The 18,839-nt window shown below is 46.1% G+C and overlaps 1 protein-coding gene across 7 annotated transcripts in view; it reads right to left on the reverse strand.

Annotated features, from left to right (window-relative positions):
• The window catches only part of magi1b (membrane associated guanylate kinase, WW and PDZ domain containing 1b), a 424,255-nt gene that overhangs the window by 46,872 nt on the left and 358,544 nt on the right, over positions 1-18,839 (reverse strand). For 4 of the 7 annotated variants that reach the window (XM_084316721.1, XM_084316718.1, XM_084316724.1 and 1 more), the window contains 3 exons: positions 11,212-11,243; positions 10,641-10,691; positions 5,096-5,348 (listed from right to left, as the gene is read on the reverse strand). In XM_084316721.1, coding sequence (XP_084172847.1) covers positions 5,096-5,348; positions 10,641-10,691; positions 11,212-11,243 — 336 coding nt within the window. The remainder of the gene's footprint in view (positions 1-5,095; positions 5,349-10,640; positions 10,692-11,211; positions 11,244-18,839) is intronic. The other 3 variants (XM_084316719.1, XM_084316720.1, XM_084316722.1) reach the window with 3 other exon arrangements.

Raw genomic sequence — 18,839 nt, forward strand, 5'->3', positions numbered from 1 at the left:
GGCGAGTCGTGACGTTACACCGAGGCCCGGCGAGCCGTCTCCGTCCCAAACACCCCCGTGAAATAGATTTCAGAGCGTTTCGTCATTAACCATCGATAACAGTCAAATAGCAATGAAGTCTAAATAGTGAGAGGGGGACATGGGAACGGTTTAAATAGACGAACACGTTCTTTTTAATGGAATATTCCTCGCCTGCCCCACGGTGCAGGACGGGGGCCAACGATACCATCTGGCCGCTTCCCAGGAATTACGGTATAAAAGAGAAAACGAAATTTGTTTAACAAGATGAATAAATCATCCGTCTCTCGGACCGGAGTACATGAGCGCGTTATTAGGATATTATTATTCATATAGGACACACCTGTGGTTGAAAGGAGGAATCGGCATCATCGTGCGATCTTGGCGAGACACTTTTAAAAACAACTTTTTATTTCGAGAAAACGACTGATCCGGCAAAGGATGTATTTCTGGGTACAGAGCCGATTGATTCCTCAAAAAGGTAATATTAAAAACACATCTATTCTGGTGCACCGCTCAAATGAAGCATCAAAAGCCGGACAAGCTCCAGGAGAATTCCCGAGGGCCTCGCTCAGCGCTTCTGGAAACGATAGGGGCCAAAAGCCGCCTCTACTGTCTAAACTACAGCAACTTAAATCTGTTTTCCTCGACTTCAACTTTTTTATTTTTTTATTAAATCACCCACTCTCGGTAATGCTCCCAGATAATGGACGCCGCAGATTCCGAGGGCCTGGTGTTTCCTGTAGGAAGTGATGGGTGGCGCGGCCTCCATCCATTCCCACTCCCTCCGCTGTACTGGAGCGTTTTCAAGCCGTCAGCTGGCCTCTCGCATAGGAGCAGGCTATATATTATTGAGCAGAGGATGCGGTGTGCTTCCTACCCAGCCTCGCCCTCCAGATCTATGGCCCACGTGTGAATGTGTGTGTGTGTGTTGGCTGTCAGAACGTTGCTAAGAGGCAGTGCGCTGCAGAGACTGACAGCTCATGGTTCATGGAGCACTGGAAGCGGTCAGATCCCAGGGGGGCATGAAGCCAGGAGAGAAGTGTGTGTGTGTGTGTGTGTGTGTGTGTGTGTGTGTGTGTGTGACTGTGTGTGTGTGTGTGACTGTGTGTGTGTGTGTGTGTGTGTGTGTGTGTGTGTGTGTGTGTATGTGTGTGTGTGTGTGTGTGTGTGCATGTGTGCGTGTGTGCATGGAAATGTATGTACTCACATATGCATGAATGTGCATGTATTTGTACTGTATGTCCATATCTGTGCAGTACTTCCCCCTTTGCTCCTGCCTAGACCACCGTCACCTAGACCACCGTCACCTAGACCACCGTCACCGAGACCACCGTCACCTAGACCACCGTCACCTAGACCACCGTCGCCTAGACCACCGTCAGAGCGTCACCTAGACCACTGTTACCAAGGCCACTACGGCCGTCAGAAGCCAGCAGGCATGACAGACAGAACAAGAAGCCCATTTCTAATCCGTTCCTTCAGTCAGCTGTTCAAATCCCCACGGAGAGAGAGAGGCTATCACTCCCTGTCACAATGTGACCGTGGAGAGAGGCCAGTGAGGGCTGTGTCAAAGGCTAACTGTAGCAATCTGTGTCCGCGCTGGGGGTCAAGCGGCCGGTTCAACCGGGGCCCGGGCAGATTAAGCGATCTATAAATGATTTCAGGCAACTGGGCGTGAAGCGATCGATATTGCGCAAAGATTGGTGGATTTGTGCAGCGCTGCCTAACTCAGGGTGAGGACCGCGAGTCAACAAGCCCAGATGAGTTCACAGGGGGAATAAAACTGGACAATTATCAAAATGGCGGCAGATCGAGCAGCTTTCCTAGCTCATTCAATCTGTGGCTGTCATTTTTTGGATAGAAAATGTTTCGCTGCAGACCCCCTTCAGTAAGCAAGCAGTCTCCAAAATGCTGTGTTTACGACCTTGATCTCAGGAGTGCTCAGCTGAACGCTTCAACACACCGGTAATGATGCGCAGACAAATGTCTTTGCTGTGGCGAGGCCTTGGGCCCTTCGGGGTCCATTCTGCAGGGTTTTAGCAGGAGTGATCAACACAGCATGAAGGAACGGGGGTCACACCTGCCGATATGACTCAGTTAGCCTCCTTTTTGGTCATTTTCTGCTCTATCCTCCTCCCTCTTCCTTGGGAATCCCTCCTCCTGCCACTGCACGTCCTGTCTTACTTTTCGGTCTATTATCCTACTCCACTGCCTTATTTCTAGGGGTGGGAATCACCAGTTTCATCACGATACGATACGATATCGATTCTTTGGACAACTATACAATATTTGCCGATATCACAAAGTCTGTCACGATACGATATGATTCGGTTCAGGTGCCTGCGATCGATATGAGACAATATTATATGCCCATTTAACACAATCAGTGACATTTAGATCAACTCAAAAAAGGCTACGGAAATATCATTTTGACATATACATTTTTGAGCTATTGTTTTGAATACAAATAGACCTCCTGTTCACTGTAAAGTGCCACGCTTTGATATATTGAGCTTTAAACTTTAAGTACATTTTGTTGGAACTCACAACATGCAACCTAAAACCCCTTCTTCTCCCAAACCGTTCCTACAATTGTTTTATGTTGCATGATGATCATGAATACATTTATTATGTATTGTATTTTTTATGTTTAAATATCAACATTATCTGTCCATCCTCAGTAAGTTGACTATCAATATAATATACTCCTGGTCTTTCCGCACGCACGCACGCACGCACGCACGCACACACACACACACACACACACACACACACACACACACACACACACACACACACACACACACACACACACACACACACACACACACACACACACACACACACACACACACACACACACACACACACACACACACACACACACACACACACACACACACACACACACACACACACACACACACACACACACACACACACACACACACACACACACACACAGAAAGGGAGATATATGAAAAACTAAGTTCAGCTGATATGCCCATCTCTTCTCCCTTCTCCTCCTCCTCTCTGAATCCCCCACCACCCTCTTCCCTTTCTTTACCCTTGCAAATTGTTAACCTCATTTGCCTCTCGACCACTGGCGGTAGCAGTGATCTAGCTAGATTCACTGACCACAACCCGCAGTAGCAAGCCAGTGATCTAGCTGGCTTCACTGACCACAACCCGCAGTAGCAAGCCAGTGATCTAGCTAGATTCACTGACCACATCCCACAGTAGCAAGCCAGTGATCTAGCTGGCTTCACTGACCACAACCCGCTTTGACCTTCTTCCTTCCCTCTTAGAAGGCTTGGAAGGAAGGCATCTAAATAATGAAAATCCTTGACAAGAGCAGCGGTGACTGAGAAAGTCTTTAGATGTTGTCGTTTTTCAATCTTTGAAGGCCCCTATTTTGTACACTCCACCAAGCGCAGGCCTTGCCAGTGGATCTGACTGAAATACTTTAATTAATTGGGGAGGCTTTAGCATGCATAGACAAATGATGAGGAATATGCGACATACTGACATGCACTACACTAGCGCCCATCTGTCACACATTCCTGAGGTGCAGCGTAGCGTAAAAGGGTGTTAATGGTGTCGCCGGCGATAATTGGATCCAAGTGCCATCCAACAGAGTTATAAGGACCGGACATGAGATTGCGTGGGCGACTTTGTTCTGCATCGTTGGGCAGTCACAATTCACAGAGGCTGATGAGTCAGTTCCAGAACCACAGAAAAACAAGTGGTCGACAGTAGGTCCAGTCCTTAGAAGTGCTGGATGGCACCTGCGTCCAGTTATTCTTATTGAATATAATACACTTAAAGTTAGAATCTGTAATGCCTTCATACACCAATCTCTAGGTAAAAGAGGCCCGGTTGGTGTTACACTTGTTTTGGTCTGATATGAATTGATTGATGAATGATATGAATATGAATTTCCCCACGCGGGATCAATAAAGTTGTCTGAATCTGAATATGTGGGTTGGCAATCGGGTTGGGTTAAGGGAGGGGTTGCTAATACTATTGCCACACCTCAGGCTCCGCCACGAGAGGTCTAGATAAATTCAAATCTAGTGCAATAGCGACCCCTCCCCCATCCCCACTCAACCCACACATAAGACCAAAAGAAATAGTTTAAACAAAGTGCAGTACCAAGAAGGGCTATTTGTCCTACAGGTCAGCGTTTTGACGTCATTACAGATTCTATCTTTAAGCCCTCTTCCAACCTTGGATGATAACTATTTAGTTATCTGTTTAGTTATGATGTTCCCACCAAAGGGATCCAAAACAATAATTTCCATTATGTTTTCTTCATATTTATATTTGCTGTTTAGAATTATAATGCTGGGTATGACAGAAAAGCTCATATGTATGTGAAGGGCGGTCTAACATCAGAATACAGACTGGGTATATCAAAGTCAACAGCAATGCCCATCTAACAAGTCTTTTGATATACTGTCAAACTGACTTGTTACAGGCTACGTTGTCAAACTTCTAACCCATCCGACACACCCAAGGAAGTGACAAGCATCTCATTTGCATCTCCACAATGTCTCCAACGCTACATCAAAGCTGATGCAAATAGATCCACTTTCTGCCGCTCTAAAGGGTTCAGAGATTATAGAAATAAACTAGATCTGAGTCAAATATTTTTAGAAAACCCTCCGTGCTTTAAGCAGTTGTAGGTACAGTCAATCTGTCACGCCGAGTTGGCTGTAATTCACAGTTCATACACATTTTCTGGAGTTTATTCCTCATCTCTCCTCCCTATTTCAGTGGAGTCTATTCCTCCACTGGAATGTAGCTCCACTATTCTGTCACAAAGAGCTTCAAATACATTACAACAGCTCCCAAATACCACAAAAAGCAACCGCAGCCACTTTGAAAACAATAACAGGAGCATTTAGCAGATGTTAGGCCACTGTACATCAGTACTTACACGCACGAGTGCTATCCCCGGCTCCCACGCACCGCTCCCAAGCTGCAGTGCCGGTTAGTAACACAGCAGATCGCCAGCCAACATGCATGCAGCCCTTCCATCCAAACCGCCACCAAAAATCATAATACTTACGCCTACTTTCATACATGCTCCTGGACTGGGCCCAGATCTTGAAGGGGTCGGGTTTTCTCTGGATGGTGCCGTCCGCGGGGGGGTCCTGGGGGGGCAGGCCCGGCAGAGGCTGGGACGGGGCGGGGGGCAGCGCGGCACTCTCGCTGAGGGGGGTGGCCAGGGACGGGTGCACGGGGGAGTCCGTGGTGTGGGCGCTCCGGTGACTGGACACGCTGAGCTGGGAGCTGTTCTGGCTGTCCTTCCTGGACAACTGCTGTCAGGGGGGGGAGAGAGGGAACGTTACATCCCAAAATCATTTGGACAATTCAGAGACAAACTCGAGACCCGGCAGCTTTAGGCTGTGGTCACACTTGTCATTTGATCTGATGTCATGAGACCACATTACTAGGGTTGGGTGCCGTTCACATTTGAACCGGTACCGGTTCCTGGAAAATCGGTACCCAATGGTACCTTTTTATCCGGTACTTAACTCTCTCTGTAATAACACTTTTTTTTCTCCATTTATTTCAGTTGTAAAAAATAAGTCCAAACTTCTCAATTTCAACATTGTTATTCGTTTAGTTATTTATTGTTTTCTCATTTATTGTTGAAACGCACACCACACTAAACTAAATCGCATGATGATGTATTATGTTTTTAAATGTTTAAATATCAACTATTATCTGGCCATCCTCAGTAAATGCTCAAACTCCTCTGACCTCGTCCGGTTAGTTTTTCCTGCTCTTTCTTTTCATCTCTTTATATTGCTCAAATGGCCATCATGGACCAGATTGGGACGACGGTGAATCCGTTGAAAACAATGCAAACCTGCACAGTTCCGAATAATATTCATATCCGGTTGGATCATAAAACAAACAACGTGAGCAAATTCCAACGTGGGAGCGTCCAGAGCTGCCGGTTACCGCTACCCAGTGTACCCACTGCGATCAAACGATACAAATCACACCGAAACAAACAACCAGCGTCGGGAAGGGAAGACACACGGGGTGCTGAGCAGTGTCGGACTGAGGAAGAGAGAGCGAGACAACGAGGGCAGAAGGAGGGGCACAGGGAATTAAGACGGAGGGTTATGAGAACACAAGAGAAGATATATCCGGGTTTGAAAACCGGACGGATGGGTGAACGAGAGCAAAACATATTAAGGAACATCACTCCATTCTGCGTCGCAGTAGAGTAAAATGAAAAGGAATGGATTCAGAAAAGCACATCTAATCGCGACCAACAAATGGTAGCCGGAAACTGCAACACAATAATCAGGCTGCTTTGTTCTCGGGGTTCTTTTAACAAATGTAGAGAGTAAAAAGAAAAGCCCACGGTTTCTCATGATTAAGTCATTCAGCTACGAGTAGAGCCCCCCCCCCCCCCCCCCCCGCCCCCCCCAGCTCCACTGACAACAGAACATTGCCTATTCCTTATGTTTCACGTTGAGTGGAATATATAAAGGGAGGGAATGAGGGTCTGTATTCCCTGCTGTACCGAGACATGTTCACACTGCAGAACACACTTGTGGGCTTTGGAAACGAGGAGGAGAGCGAGGAGGCGGGGAAGAAAAGAGAGAAAAGAAAAGATCCTCGTACATTTCCACTGGTCCCTCGAATAACACGGGCACTTAAAGCTACAGTGGGCAACTTCGGAGGAAATTAGCAAGAGTGAGTTTTAGGAATAGAGCTAAGCTCTGCATGTTTACCTGCCCGGCAGGAATAGAGCTAAGCTCTGCATCACTCTTGAAGCATCACACACCGCGCCGACAAAGGTTTTCCACAGACTCCAAGAGGCACCAGCAGCTTTGAGTTGAATCAAAGAAAAATGGGGCGGTTTTCGCACATTGTATGTACTTTGTGACGAGGAACGCGATGTCAGTTTTAGTTTTCTGGTGCATTTTCTTTGGAGAACGTGCCATGTTTTTCGCGCGTGCGTGGGCTTGAAAAGTGATGCAGAGCTCACTCTCTTTTTTCGCCGGGCAGGTAAACTCACGCTTGACAATTTCGAATTTGCCTACTGCAGCTTTAAGACAAGCTTGGAAGGAGCTTGGGTGAGATGGGGTTTGTACTAGATGTTCTGACGAGTGATGCGTATAGTCTGTTCTGGCAGGCTGTCTCTGTGCACCATATCCAAGGTTGCCTTTGTACCATTAGTGTCTTTCGTGTTTCTAATTCAGATTCCTGGCGGCTCAGTGGGTAAGGTTCACATTTCCTCGCAGGTTTGAATCCAGGTCCCTTGTCTATTCTCTCCCTCGCTTATAGAATAAAAGGATAGGGCAGGAGGCGGACAGAAAGACAGTAACAAGAGAGCGACAGCGGTCCGGGCTCCCCGCGCCACGTGACTTCCCCGTCCCTCGGACACGGTGGACGAAAATACACCAGGACAGGCGGAGGAAAGTGAGCCGACATACTCGAATATCACAAAGCGCTTGGCCTTCAAAGCACAGCCACGTCCTGGGTGCATTCAGGCATATCACGAGCCTGAAACGAGCCTCCCGCACTCGGGAAATTCGCGTTTTCCTATATTCATCAGCTGCGTTTGACACGAAATAACTCGATACTCGAGCGGACGTAACGTCGCGGCCGCAGACCTTTGTTTAAAGAAATCAGACTATATCAAAGTTCTGTGACTTGATCCCACACTGTGGTTAAAAGGAAATCGATGGGGAGTGGCACCGTGAGTCACACAGGCAGGGTCTGCGGTGGTCTGCGAGGTCAGTGCCTGAAGACGGGGAAGAAACTGCTCGCTGATCAAAATGGCAGCTCCATTAGCGTACAAGGTGGCATCGTCCTCCTCATTGGGTGCGTTTATATGCACATAATTATTGCCATTATTATTCGGGATACTCGAGCATTCTGTCATTCTGTGAGTTGGTGAATGTAAAAAAGCCATATTTGTGGCGTTTACAGTAGTCTGGGTAAATTTACATTTCTTGACAATGAGAACCCTGAACAGGACAGCTGGGATAACATATGCTGATATATTATACTGTATTCTGTTGGGATATTGGGTATACAGGGTTACACAATACAGTACGTATACAGGGATTGGATAATATCTTAAGAGATTGATATTAGCTAGTGTCCTTTATATTGTGTCCATATAAAGACTCTCATTTGGGCCTCTGGCTCCATTTGGTAAACACAAAATGTAAACGTTCAACACCACCCCAGATTATACTCTCGCCCCCCCCCCCCCCCCCCCCCGCCCCCAGAGAGTGCACACAAGTCTCTTCTTTGTATCTATTAGGTTTGACCTTTGCTGGTGCTTCTCTTCTTCCCCGGGCGGATGTGGACGGGCCTAATAATGCGCTGCCTTTCCTGCTCCAATCACTTATTGAGGAGCGACGGGATGGGGAGGGGGGGGGGGGGGGGGATTCAAGCGGGCGTAATGAAAACAAATCCGTGCTGCTCCCCCCCCCTCAGCCCCTCGGCCCCCAGCCTCATAGCCTCAAACCTGCCCTGCTTACTAATGGACAAACAGCCCTCGGCTCAATGCCACGGTGTGGTACAGCATTCGCAAGCAGCCCAGCCTACATGCACAAATCTCTGTATGGAGAGCAGATTCACCATTTTGTTGTGTTAACACCTTTGACCACAGACTAATGATATATATATACATATATATACATTATGTATTATATATATATAATACATAGAGGTGTACACAGCCTTGGGGGCAAACAAATCCACAATGTGTGGCGGTGAATTCTGAGACCTTTTCCTAACTTTCTCAGAATTCACCCTCTGTGTCTTTATTAGGGTTGGGCATGGTTTGGATTTGAACGATTCCGGTTCCGATTCTCCATTTCGATTCCTGTTCTAAACGATTCTCGATTCCGATTCTTTGCGGTGCAGGTCAAAACAGGTCACAGCTTATTTTTGAAAAATCTTAATTTTTTTTCATACTATTCACATTGTCAGTTGACTTGATACAGTTTAATTTGGTTGCTGTACTGTAACTATGGTATTAATTAACAAAGTTAAAAAAAAAAATCAAATAATTAATCGAAATTAAGAATCGAAATGCAAATATGTTCCAGAACCGGAAGTTAGGAACCGGTTCCTATTAGAACCGGTTCTCGGTGCCCAACCCTAGTCTTTATCCTCAATTATTGGGTACTTTTATCATCAGCAAGCTCAGTATATCCAAGAAACCTACTGCATTTAGGTCCTGTTACCCTGGGATCCTTCTAGTAAACGATACCTGTATCTATATAAACAATCCAATTGATATGAACCTTGCTATCAACCCGTCACCAGTACTGTCTAATACCAGTAGGCTATCAACCCGTCACCAGTACCGTCTAATACCAGTAGGCTATCAACCCGTCACCAGTACTGTCTAATACCAGTAGGCTATCAACCCGTCACCAGTACTGTCTAATACCAGTAGGCTATCAACCCGTCACCAGTACTGTCTAATACCAGTAGGCTATCAACCCGTCACCAGTACTGTCTAATACCAGTAGGCTATCAACCCGTCACCAGTACTGTCTAATACCAGTAGGCTATCAACCCGTCACCAGTACTTATTTTTTTTATTCTTTTTCCCCCTCCTTTTTCCTCAGATTTTCTCCCATCCCAATGTTAGTCGTTATGCCAATTCCCAATCCCCTTCTTGGTCGCTGCGCACTTACCCCCCCACAGTCGGTCTGGGAGAGTGGAGGCTATCACGTGCTTCCTCCGACACACGTCTAGCCAATCAACCGCTTCTTTTCACCTGGCAGCGCGGACTCTCACTGAGAGGGTGTAACGTGGGGAAGGATCACACTACCCCACTCAAGTCCTATCCGCGCTGAGCAGGCGCCCCGACCGAACTGTAGGAGTCGCTGTTTACAACGACCCGGACCCACCCCGCCAGCTTCTCCCACCCTCTAATACAGCCAATTGTATTAGTGTGAACGGCCAGCCAAGCTGGTGACAACCCCGGAGCTGTGAGCTGGATTCGAACAGGCGAATCCAGCCGCTCCGGGGTTGGTGACGAACGCAATCTCCGCTACGCCACCTGACCGCCCCGTCACCAGTACTTCTAATACCAGTAGGCTATCAACCCGTCACCAGTACTGTCTAATACCAGTAGGCTATCAACCCTTCACCAGTACTGTCTAATACCAGTAGGCTATCAACCCTTCACCAGTACTGTCTAATACCAGTAGGCTATCAACCCTTCACCAGTACTGTCTAATACCAGTAGGCTATCAACCCTTCACCAGTACTGTCTAATACCAGTAGGCTATCAACCCTTCACCAGTACTGTCTAATACCAGTAGGCTATCAACCCGTCACCAGTACTGTCTAATACCAGTAGGCTATCAACCCGTCACCAGTACTGTCTAATACCAGTAGGCTATCAACCCTTCACCAGTACTGTCTAATACCAGTAGGCTATCAACCCTTCACCAGTACTGTCTAATACCAGTAGGCTATCAACCCGTCACCAGTACTGTCTAATACCAGTAGGCTATAAACCCGTTTTGTGCAGCCACCACCACACACCAGAGTCCAAGACCCTTCATCACCAAAACCTCTCAAACCATCCGAGGAGGATCATCGTGACCTACCCTCCTAAGGTAATCTCTGTAAGGTGGAGCCATCTCCAAACCATCATCGCCCTGCAAAGAGAATCACTTCATTATGTCTCAGTCAACAAAACCCAGAGTGGTCAGGAGAGCCTGCTGGTAAAGCAGCAGATAACAGCAGCGAAGCAGCAGGCCATGGTTCCATGATGCTAGCAGCAGCATAGCACCCGGCAGGAGGGCGATCATCAGGTCTGGTAGAGACCCGGCTCACAATGCATCATAGCAGCCCCCCCCCCCCCCCCCCCCCCCCCCCCCCCCTCCTCCTCCTCCTCCATCCCAGCCTCCATCCCAGCAGGGGGGGGGTCACCCGGTGCGCAGCGAAGCAGCCCCCCACAAAGATCCACAACAACCAACCCCAACGCCACATACAACAGGGGGGGGGGGGGGGGGGGGGGAGAGAGAGAGATGGAGAGGAGGATGAAGAAAAGGAATGAGAAAAGTACAAGGGAACCAGATAAGAAAGGAGGACGGACGGATGGATGGATGGATGGATGGAAGGAGAGAGGGCAAAAGGAAAAAAAACTGAGAGATTAAAAGGATGATTGTTACTTACCAGTTTTGGGCTCTTCTTTGCAGGTGCCACCCCTGGGAAACAGCGAGAGAGGAGAGAGACAGAGAGACAGAGACAGAGAGAGAGAGAGAGAGAGAGAGAGAGAGAGAGACAGAGACAGAGAGGAGAGAGAGAGAGAGAGAGAGAGAGAGAGAGAGAGAGAGAGAGAGAGAGAGAGAGAGAAAGGTCACTGACACATGTCAATATTAGGTAAAGGGAAAACATTTTATAAAAAACAAATAACTTCTGATCTTCTGATCTTAAATGGTGCCATCGCTGCGCTCGTCTAGCCCTCGCCTCCTCTTCCTCCTCCTCTCATCTCCCCTCTTTCTTTGCCTCATTCCTTTCACTCGCACATCCACGACGCCGTGCGTTTGCAGAGAAAGGGGGGACAGCGCGATCTATCTGCATTAGCGGCGCGTCCAGCGCTGGGCTTGACTGGTGCAACGAAGAGAGAGAGAGAGAGAGAGAGAGAGAGAGAGAGAGAGAGAGAGGAGAGAGAGAGAGAGAGAGAGAGAGAGAGAGGGGCCAGCCCCAGGGTCTAGCCCAGCGCTCACTAGACCCCATCCACGCTGGCAGCGTGCGTGTGTGTGTCTGTGTGTGTGTGCGTGTGTGGTGTGTGTGTGTGTGTGTGTGTGTGTGTGTGGTGGCGGCTCACGCGCATGTGTGTGTGAGATTAGAGAGTCAGTGAAAAAGAATCAAACGGAGCAAGCAAGCGAGAGAAATCCAAGAAAGTGAGAACGATACAGAGAGAGAGAGAGAGAAGACGGAAGAGAGCGAGAGAGAAAGAGACACAGAGAAGACAAAGAGAGAGAGAGAGAAAAACATAGAAGAGATAAAAAGAGACTAGAGGAGAAAACAAAGAGAGAGAGAAAGAAACAGAGAAGAGATAAAAAGAGACTAGAGGAGAAGACAGAGAGAGAGAGAGGCAAGCGCGGCTCTGCACTCCTGGCCGTTAGCATTACCCATGGAGAAGGGAATCCAAGATACTGAACATTAAATTATAGGCAACGGTCAGTTCCCCTCTTACTGAGACCATCTTCCTGTGTCCACTGAGCTCCGCGCTCCGCTGTCGACGGCTCCAGCATCTAGAGGCAAGTCGGCACGTCCTCCGCGGATCTCCCTCTCGCCGCCTTTCCTTTTTTTCTTCTCTCCTCTCTTTCTCTCGCTACCTTCACTGCGCCCTCCCCCTCCCCTCTTCCCTGAGCATCATCGCCCTCCCTCCCTCCCTCCCTCCCTCTCTCTCTCTCTATCGCTCGCTCGCTCTTCACCTCCCTCTCTCTACCTCCATCTCTCTCCTTCACGCCCCCCAAATGCTGGTAAACATGCAGTTGCAGTCGCTTGCATTCGCGTGCACACACACACACACACACACACACACACACACACACACACACACACACACACACACACACACACACACACACACACACACACACACACACACACACACACACACACACACACACACACACACACACACACACACACACACACACACACACACACACACACACACACACACACACACACACACACACACACACACACACACACACACACACGCTTTGCTTCCCCTCGTGTCATAAATCGAGGGTTGTTTGTGGAGTGACAGACAGGAGCTGCATAAATGATATGTTCATGCATTAATAGTGACCAGGGTAGGCAGAAATATCATTAGAGCCTGCAGTGCATGTGCGCACACACACATGTGCATGGAAATTGGAAACACACGCACATATATATATATACACACACACACACACACACACACACACACACACACAAACATGGATATGTTCAAATGGAAACAGCCTAGTTCCACCCAGGACTTTCACCCAAATCTCTCTGCCCCTCTCTTCTCTTTCTCTTTCTCCTCCTCCTCCCCTCCCTACCTCTCCCTCTCCATCTCTCCCTCCCTCTGCGCTGTATGAAATAAAATGTGTGATGTTATGGAAATGAGAAGAGAGGGAATACATGAAAAACGCAAAATTATGTGTGTGGATGTGTGTGTGTATGACATGCAGCCAGCCTACAGTAGGATGCTGAACACATGTAGTGTGTGTGTGTGTGTGTGTGTGTGTGTGTGTGTGTGTGTGTGTGTGTGTGTGTGTGTGTGTGTGTGTGTGTGTGCGTGTGTGCGTGTGATACTAGGAAGTGTGAAAGTCATAGAAATAGGCCACTATAGTGTGTCAGTCCCTTAGCGTGTCTGTCTGGGAAAGATAATATCTCACGCCTACATACAGTGCACACATACACCCCCCCCCTCCACACACATACAGTATATCCACGCACAGACGCGCTCTCTGCCGATTTGATCCCGTCAAACATCTGGGTTCAATCCCAGCTGACAGCGCCTACTGCATCGAGTCTCCTTCCTTCCTCCTCCGTCCAATATCATCCTTTCAATCAATACGCACTTTTCAAATGCCAGGCATTAACTGTCAGACCTGAGCGGTATTATCCATGCACTGCACACACACACACACACACACACACACACACACACACACACACACACACACACACACACACACACACACACACACACACACACACACACACACACACACACACACACACACACACACACACACACACACACACACACACACACACACACACACACACACACACACACACACACACACACACACACACACACACACACACACACACACAGAGAGAGCTGAGCTCTGTCCATGAGTATCTGTTCTAACTGAGGCTAACTGTTCATTCTCCTCTGTCCATCTAAAAAGCTTAATCTGGCTCAGCTGTCAATGCCTGCGCAAAATACGCCACATCTGCTATTGGCTTAATACACCAGTACGGCTAAACACTGTGTTCTATAGGCTTAATACACCAGCACGGCTAAACACTGTGTTCTATAGGCTTAATACACCAGCACGGCTAAACACTGTGTTCTATAGGCTTAATACACCAGCACGGCTAAACACTGTGTTCTATAGGCTTAATACACCAGCACGGCTAAACACTGTGTTCTATAGGCTTAATACACCAGCACGGCTAAACACTGTGTTCTATAGGCTTAATACACCAGCACGGCTAAACACTGTGTTCTATAGGCTTAATACACCAGCACGGCTAAACACTGTGTTCTATAGGCTTAATACACCAGCACGGCTAAACACTGTGTTCTATAGGCTTAATACACCAGCACGGCTAAACACTGTGTTCTATAGGCTTAATACACCAGCACGGCTAAACACGGTGTTCTATAGGCTTAATTAGGGCTGGGCGATATAACGATAACGATAAATATCGCGATATATTTTAATAAATAATCGATAGAATATCAAAAAAATAAATATTGAAAAATAGTTTTTTTTTTTTTTTGTGACCTGCAACAGGGCAGTTTTAAAACCAGAGACAGTGGACAGACTTGTCTTTCTTGCCTGCAACTTAAAGTAATGGCTTTGCTTGTCCAAATGACAATACTGACCAAATTGAGATTTATTTTTCTCTTGTCCATTTATTTTGTTTGCTTTCTAATTTAAAATACATTTTGAAACCGTCTGTACACAGTAGGCTATGTGTGCTAGCAGAGCTAGACTCCAGTCACGAGTCACAGTGCACATGTGCGGTGGTTTGTCCACCAAAAAAGCGCCAAAAGATCAAAAATAAACTAGCAGAGCCAGAACTGTTCAACTCCTCTGGAGCCACAGCCAGCAGAGAAGCCGGTTTACTTTCGCTTTTAAACCAGCTGCAGCCTGAGAACTGGAGTGTGAGGGGATGTAACACTAAAGATGGCGGCAATGACAAAGAATTGCTGCAAAATAAACATACATCTGTTGTTATAAAAATAAAAATAAAATAATTTGTTTTTAATACTTATAACAATTCGATAATTATCGATATCGAGAAATATGATAACATTATCATATCGTTATCGCGATATGATTTTTTTCCATATCGCCCAGCCCTAGGCTTAATACACCAGCACGGTTACACAACGTCCACTATAAGCTCCACATGCACACATGGACACGCACACTGAAAAACTACAATAAGAAAAAAGAGAATTATTATACTGTAACCATAGTGACCGACAGTGTATTTATCAGAAAAGCAAGTATTTAATTTTTTTTTACCCATCTCATTAGCATGCGACAGGTTTGTCTGGCTCCATTCAGCCAAGTGGGAGAGGGGCATGCTGGGTAAATCAGTAATGTTAATGTCGTACAAACAGGAAGGCCTCACTATAGAATTGTCCTTCTGCGTTATGTCAGTGTATCAGAAGTATTTAATGTTCTCTTCATGGTTCTGGTTGCTGTGAAAACTCTTTTAGGAATACTTGATGGCCTCCTCATTCCTTCCCTACCTCCTCCCCTACCATCCTTCCATTCCTCCTTCCTCCCTTCCTTCCCTACCTCCCTAGCTACCTCTCTAGCTACCTTCCCCCTTCAATTGCTAAATTGATCTTGCTCTTGTGTAGCTTTTAAAATTTTTGTTTTTAATACTTACTCGTTTGTTACTCATTCCTAGGCTACTTCATGATGAATAGTTAATTTTCGGTCTTTGTTTACAGATCAATCAAAAACACACTTGTGTGGACTTTCAATTTATTTTTAATAAAAATATATCACAAATGTACTATTCAAAGTAAGCTCACACACAAAATCCAAACTCAATGACCGAAAAAAGGAATAGGCTGAAGCACATGTTTATTTTTGCCTATCCTTTACAATTCTTAAAAACGAAATATACTTTAATATAAGAAAGAAAAACTTAAAATATGCTACAAGATATAGATTTATAAAAAAAAAATATATATATATATTTGATGTTTTACTCAAAACTGTACTCCTGAATTATTTGATCCTTTAGGGCCTTTTTAAATCCCCCCTGAGAAGTACACAACTTCAACTTAGTGTATGCTTTCCCTTCAGTCTTGGTACTCAACTCATTTGGGTCTCATTTGGGTCTCATTTGGGCAACTCAGTCTGTGATGATTTTGAGCTTGTTTTTATCGTTCCACATTTTGTAAGCGACTCCAGATTAGAGTGTCTGCTAAATAAAATGGAAAACGTAGTGTAATTGACTCGACAGTAGTTTTCAAGGTATAATAGCATTACATCGTCAAGCAGAGGTGTGTGTGTGTGTTGCAAATGAAGCCCCAGAGTGTGTTTGAAGTTCCTAGATCAGAAGGTGTTTTGGACCTTGGCTCCATCCTGCAGGAGGGGGGGTATGTACAGGTGGGCCCACATACGGACAGTCAGAGTGAGAGAAATGAAGACACACACAAGATGCTGATTCTGCCTCCAGCTCTCAAATAACGGACCTCTACGGGGCCTTGCCCTCAGGCTCCTGCCACGCTGTGTCATATACATATTCAGCCCCTCGCCTTCTTTAAGGGGAACTATCTTATAAATGGCCTTTTTGAGTGTTTAGCATTGTTTCCTAGCTATGTGAACTTATATTAATATGATCTATGTCTCAAAATTCTCATATTGGCGCATTCTTCCAATTCTCCTCTCACAATATTCACCCTCACTGAACTGAGTCATTTGAAAATGTGCGCGATATGTGATGTCATATAGTCACCGCTGCATGTTAATGTTGAGATACAAGAACAGCTGCACACAGGCCCCTGCACCCCAGTCCACACAGTCAGCTCAAAACAGCTCGAGATCTTGAGGTAGAAAAATGCTGTTTTTGAGGACTTGATTAGAAATACAAAACAATGAATAAAAAAATATATATATATTACAGAGGTGTTCCATAGACTCACAGGAATTGTGTAAAAGTGCCCAAATAGTGAAATAAATAGTAAAATAGTTCCCCTTTAAGGTTTAACCATCTATCAAAATGCCAGACAAAACCAAACAACCAACTTCCCTGCTGTTATGGAGCTCTGGCTGGTTAAACCGCTAACTGCCTGGGTCTCAGCGGAGAGCCATCATTAGCAACACACGCATTATTAGCTTTGTTTATATTTCTGCGTCATCCGTGTTTGCGAGCATTGTTGACAACGATGTGCAACAATGGGGATTGTTATTATTATTATTATTTTTTAATGCATATTTGTTCAGTTGTGAAGGACGCATGTCTGATCACTAAGTGTGTCTGACTCTCACCTAAACTGCACAGACTATAAGGTATGACGTATATCATGTGTGTTATAGGGTACCTTTACCTTATGTATACTGCACCTATGTATACTGTATACTTTACTTGCTCATAGTATATATTCAGATTCAGATTACAAACTAACATTCTTACTGTCTTATACTATCATGCACTCTTCCTACTATTCTAATATGTCTTTACTTCTAGGCACTCATCACTGCAGCACCCAAGTTTCAGCACTGTTTGATGAACATTGTTACTCAGTTGTTAAGAGTCGTACCCTTCCTGCTGACATGTCGTACAGAACCTGTACGTCGCTTTGGATAAAAGCGTCAGCTAAAGGACAAAATGTTAATGTAATGTTATTGTCCATATTTATTGTAACATAATATAACTGATGCCTCATCTGCACATTTGATTACACTGCCTACTTGCTCATACTGTATGCTTATATTCAGAGTAAATTCTATGGTTTACACTGCTTATTTAAACTTTTTCTACTGTACTATAATTTTATTGCCTGTATGTCTTCTACTATTACCCTGCCCATACCTGTACCTCCCCTCCCCATGCTGCATTTCCCCAAGGGGATCAATAAAGTAATGGCTTATCTTATCTCCTCTCTCAATAGACAACCGTCTGCAACCACACATGCCTGCATGAATGGTAGGGGTGGGGGGAAGAATCGATACGTAGTAGTATCGCGATACTTTGCGTGGCGATACTGTATCGATACAGGGACGCCAAGTATCGATATTTAATTATTCATAATTTTTTTTGTATAAGGAAGTTGCATTGTTCATTTCAATACCTGACAGTAGTCCACACACACGCACACATGTGCATTCAGTTAAGTTAAGTTTTTTTTTTGTGCTAATTGCATCATTCCAAATCGCGATTTCGATTTAAAATCGATTAATCGTTCAGCCCTACGTATGGCCATCTTTGCTTGTTCCTGAACTGACTGAACCCAGAGTACAGTAGCAGAGGGGGGGGGGGGGGGGGGTGCTGCTACAGCCAGCCTGGCAACACAGCAGTCACTAAATGAGGCCATTACTGAGCAGATTATCATTGGCCACTATACGCTGTGTGTTTGGAGATCTGGGCACGGGGCGATGGCTTCCGACAGGCCTGCCTCCATCTGTCACCGTGGCGACGGTAGTGCCTGGCGACGGTAAGGTACCGACGGTCTCTAAGCAACGGTTGTCTGTAGCGAGCCGCTCCTCTTTGTACAGTGAGCCTCGCAGCATCGTCAGCTGTAGATACAATACCAGCGTGGAGGACGTCACCGCCACACACAACACTTCATGGAGCTCCAGAAACACACACTCACACACACACTGAAACACACTCACACACACTGAAACACACTCACACACACTGAAACACACTCACACACACTGAAACACACTCACACACACTGAAACACACTCACACACACAAACGGAAACACACTCTTGTGCACAAACACACAAACGGAAACACACTCTCAATGCCAAACACACAAACGGTAACACACTCTCATACACAAACGGAAACAC

Source organism: Notolepis coatsorum (assembly GCF_963971535.1).
Source record: "Notolepis coatsorum genome assembly, chromosome: 6".
In the NCBI taxonomy this organism is placed as follows: Eukaryota; Metazoa; Chordata; class Actinopteri; order Aulopiformes; family Paralepididae; genus Notolepis; species Notolepis coatsorum.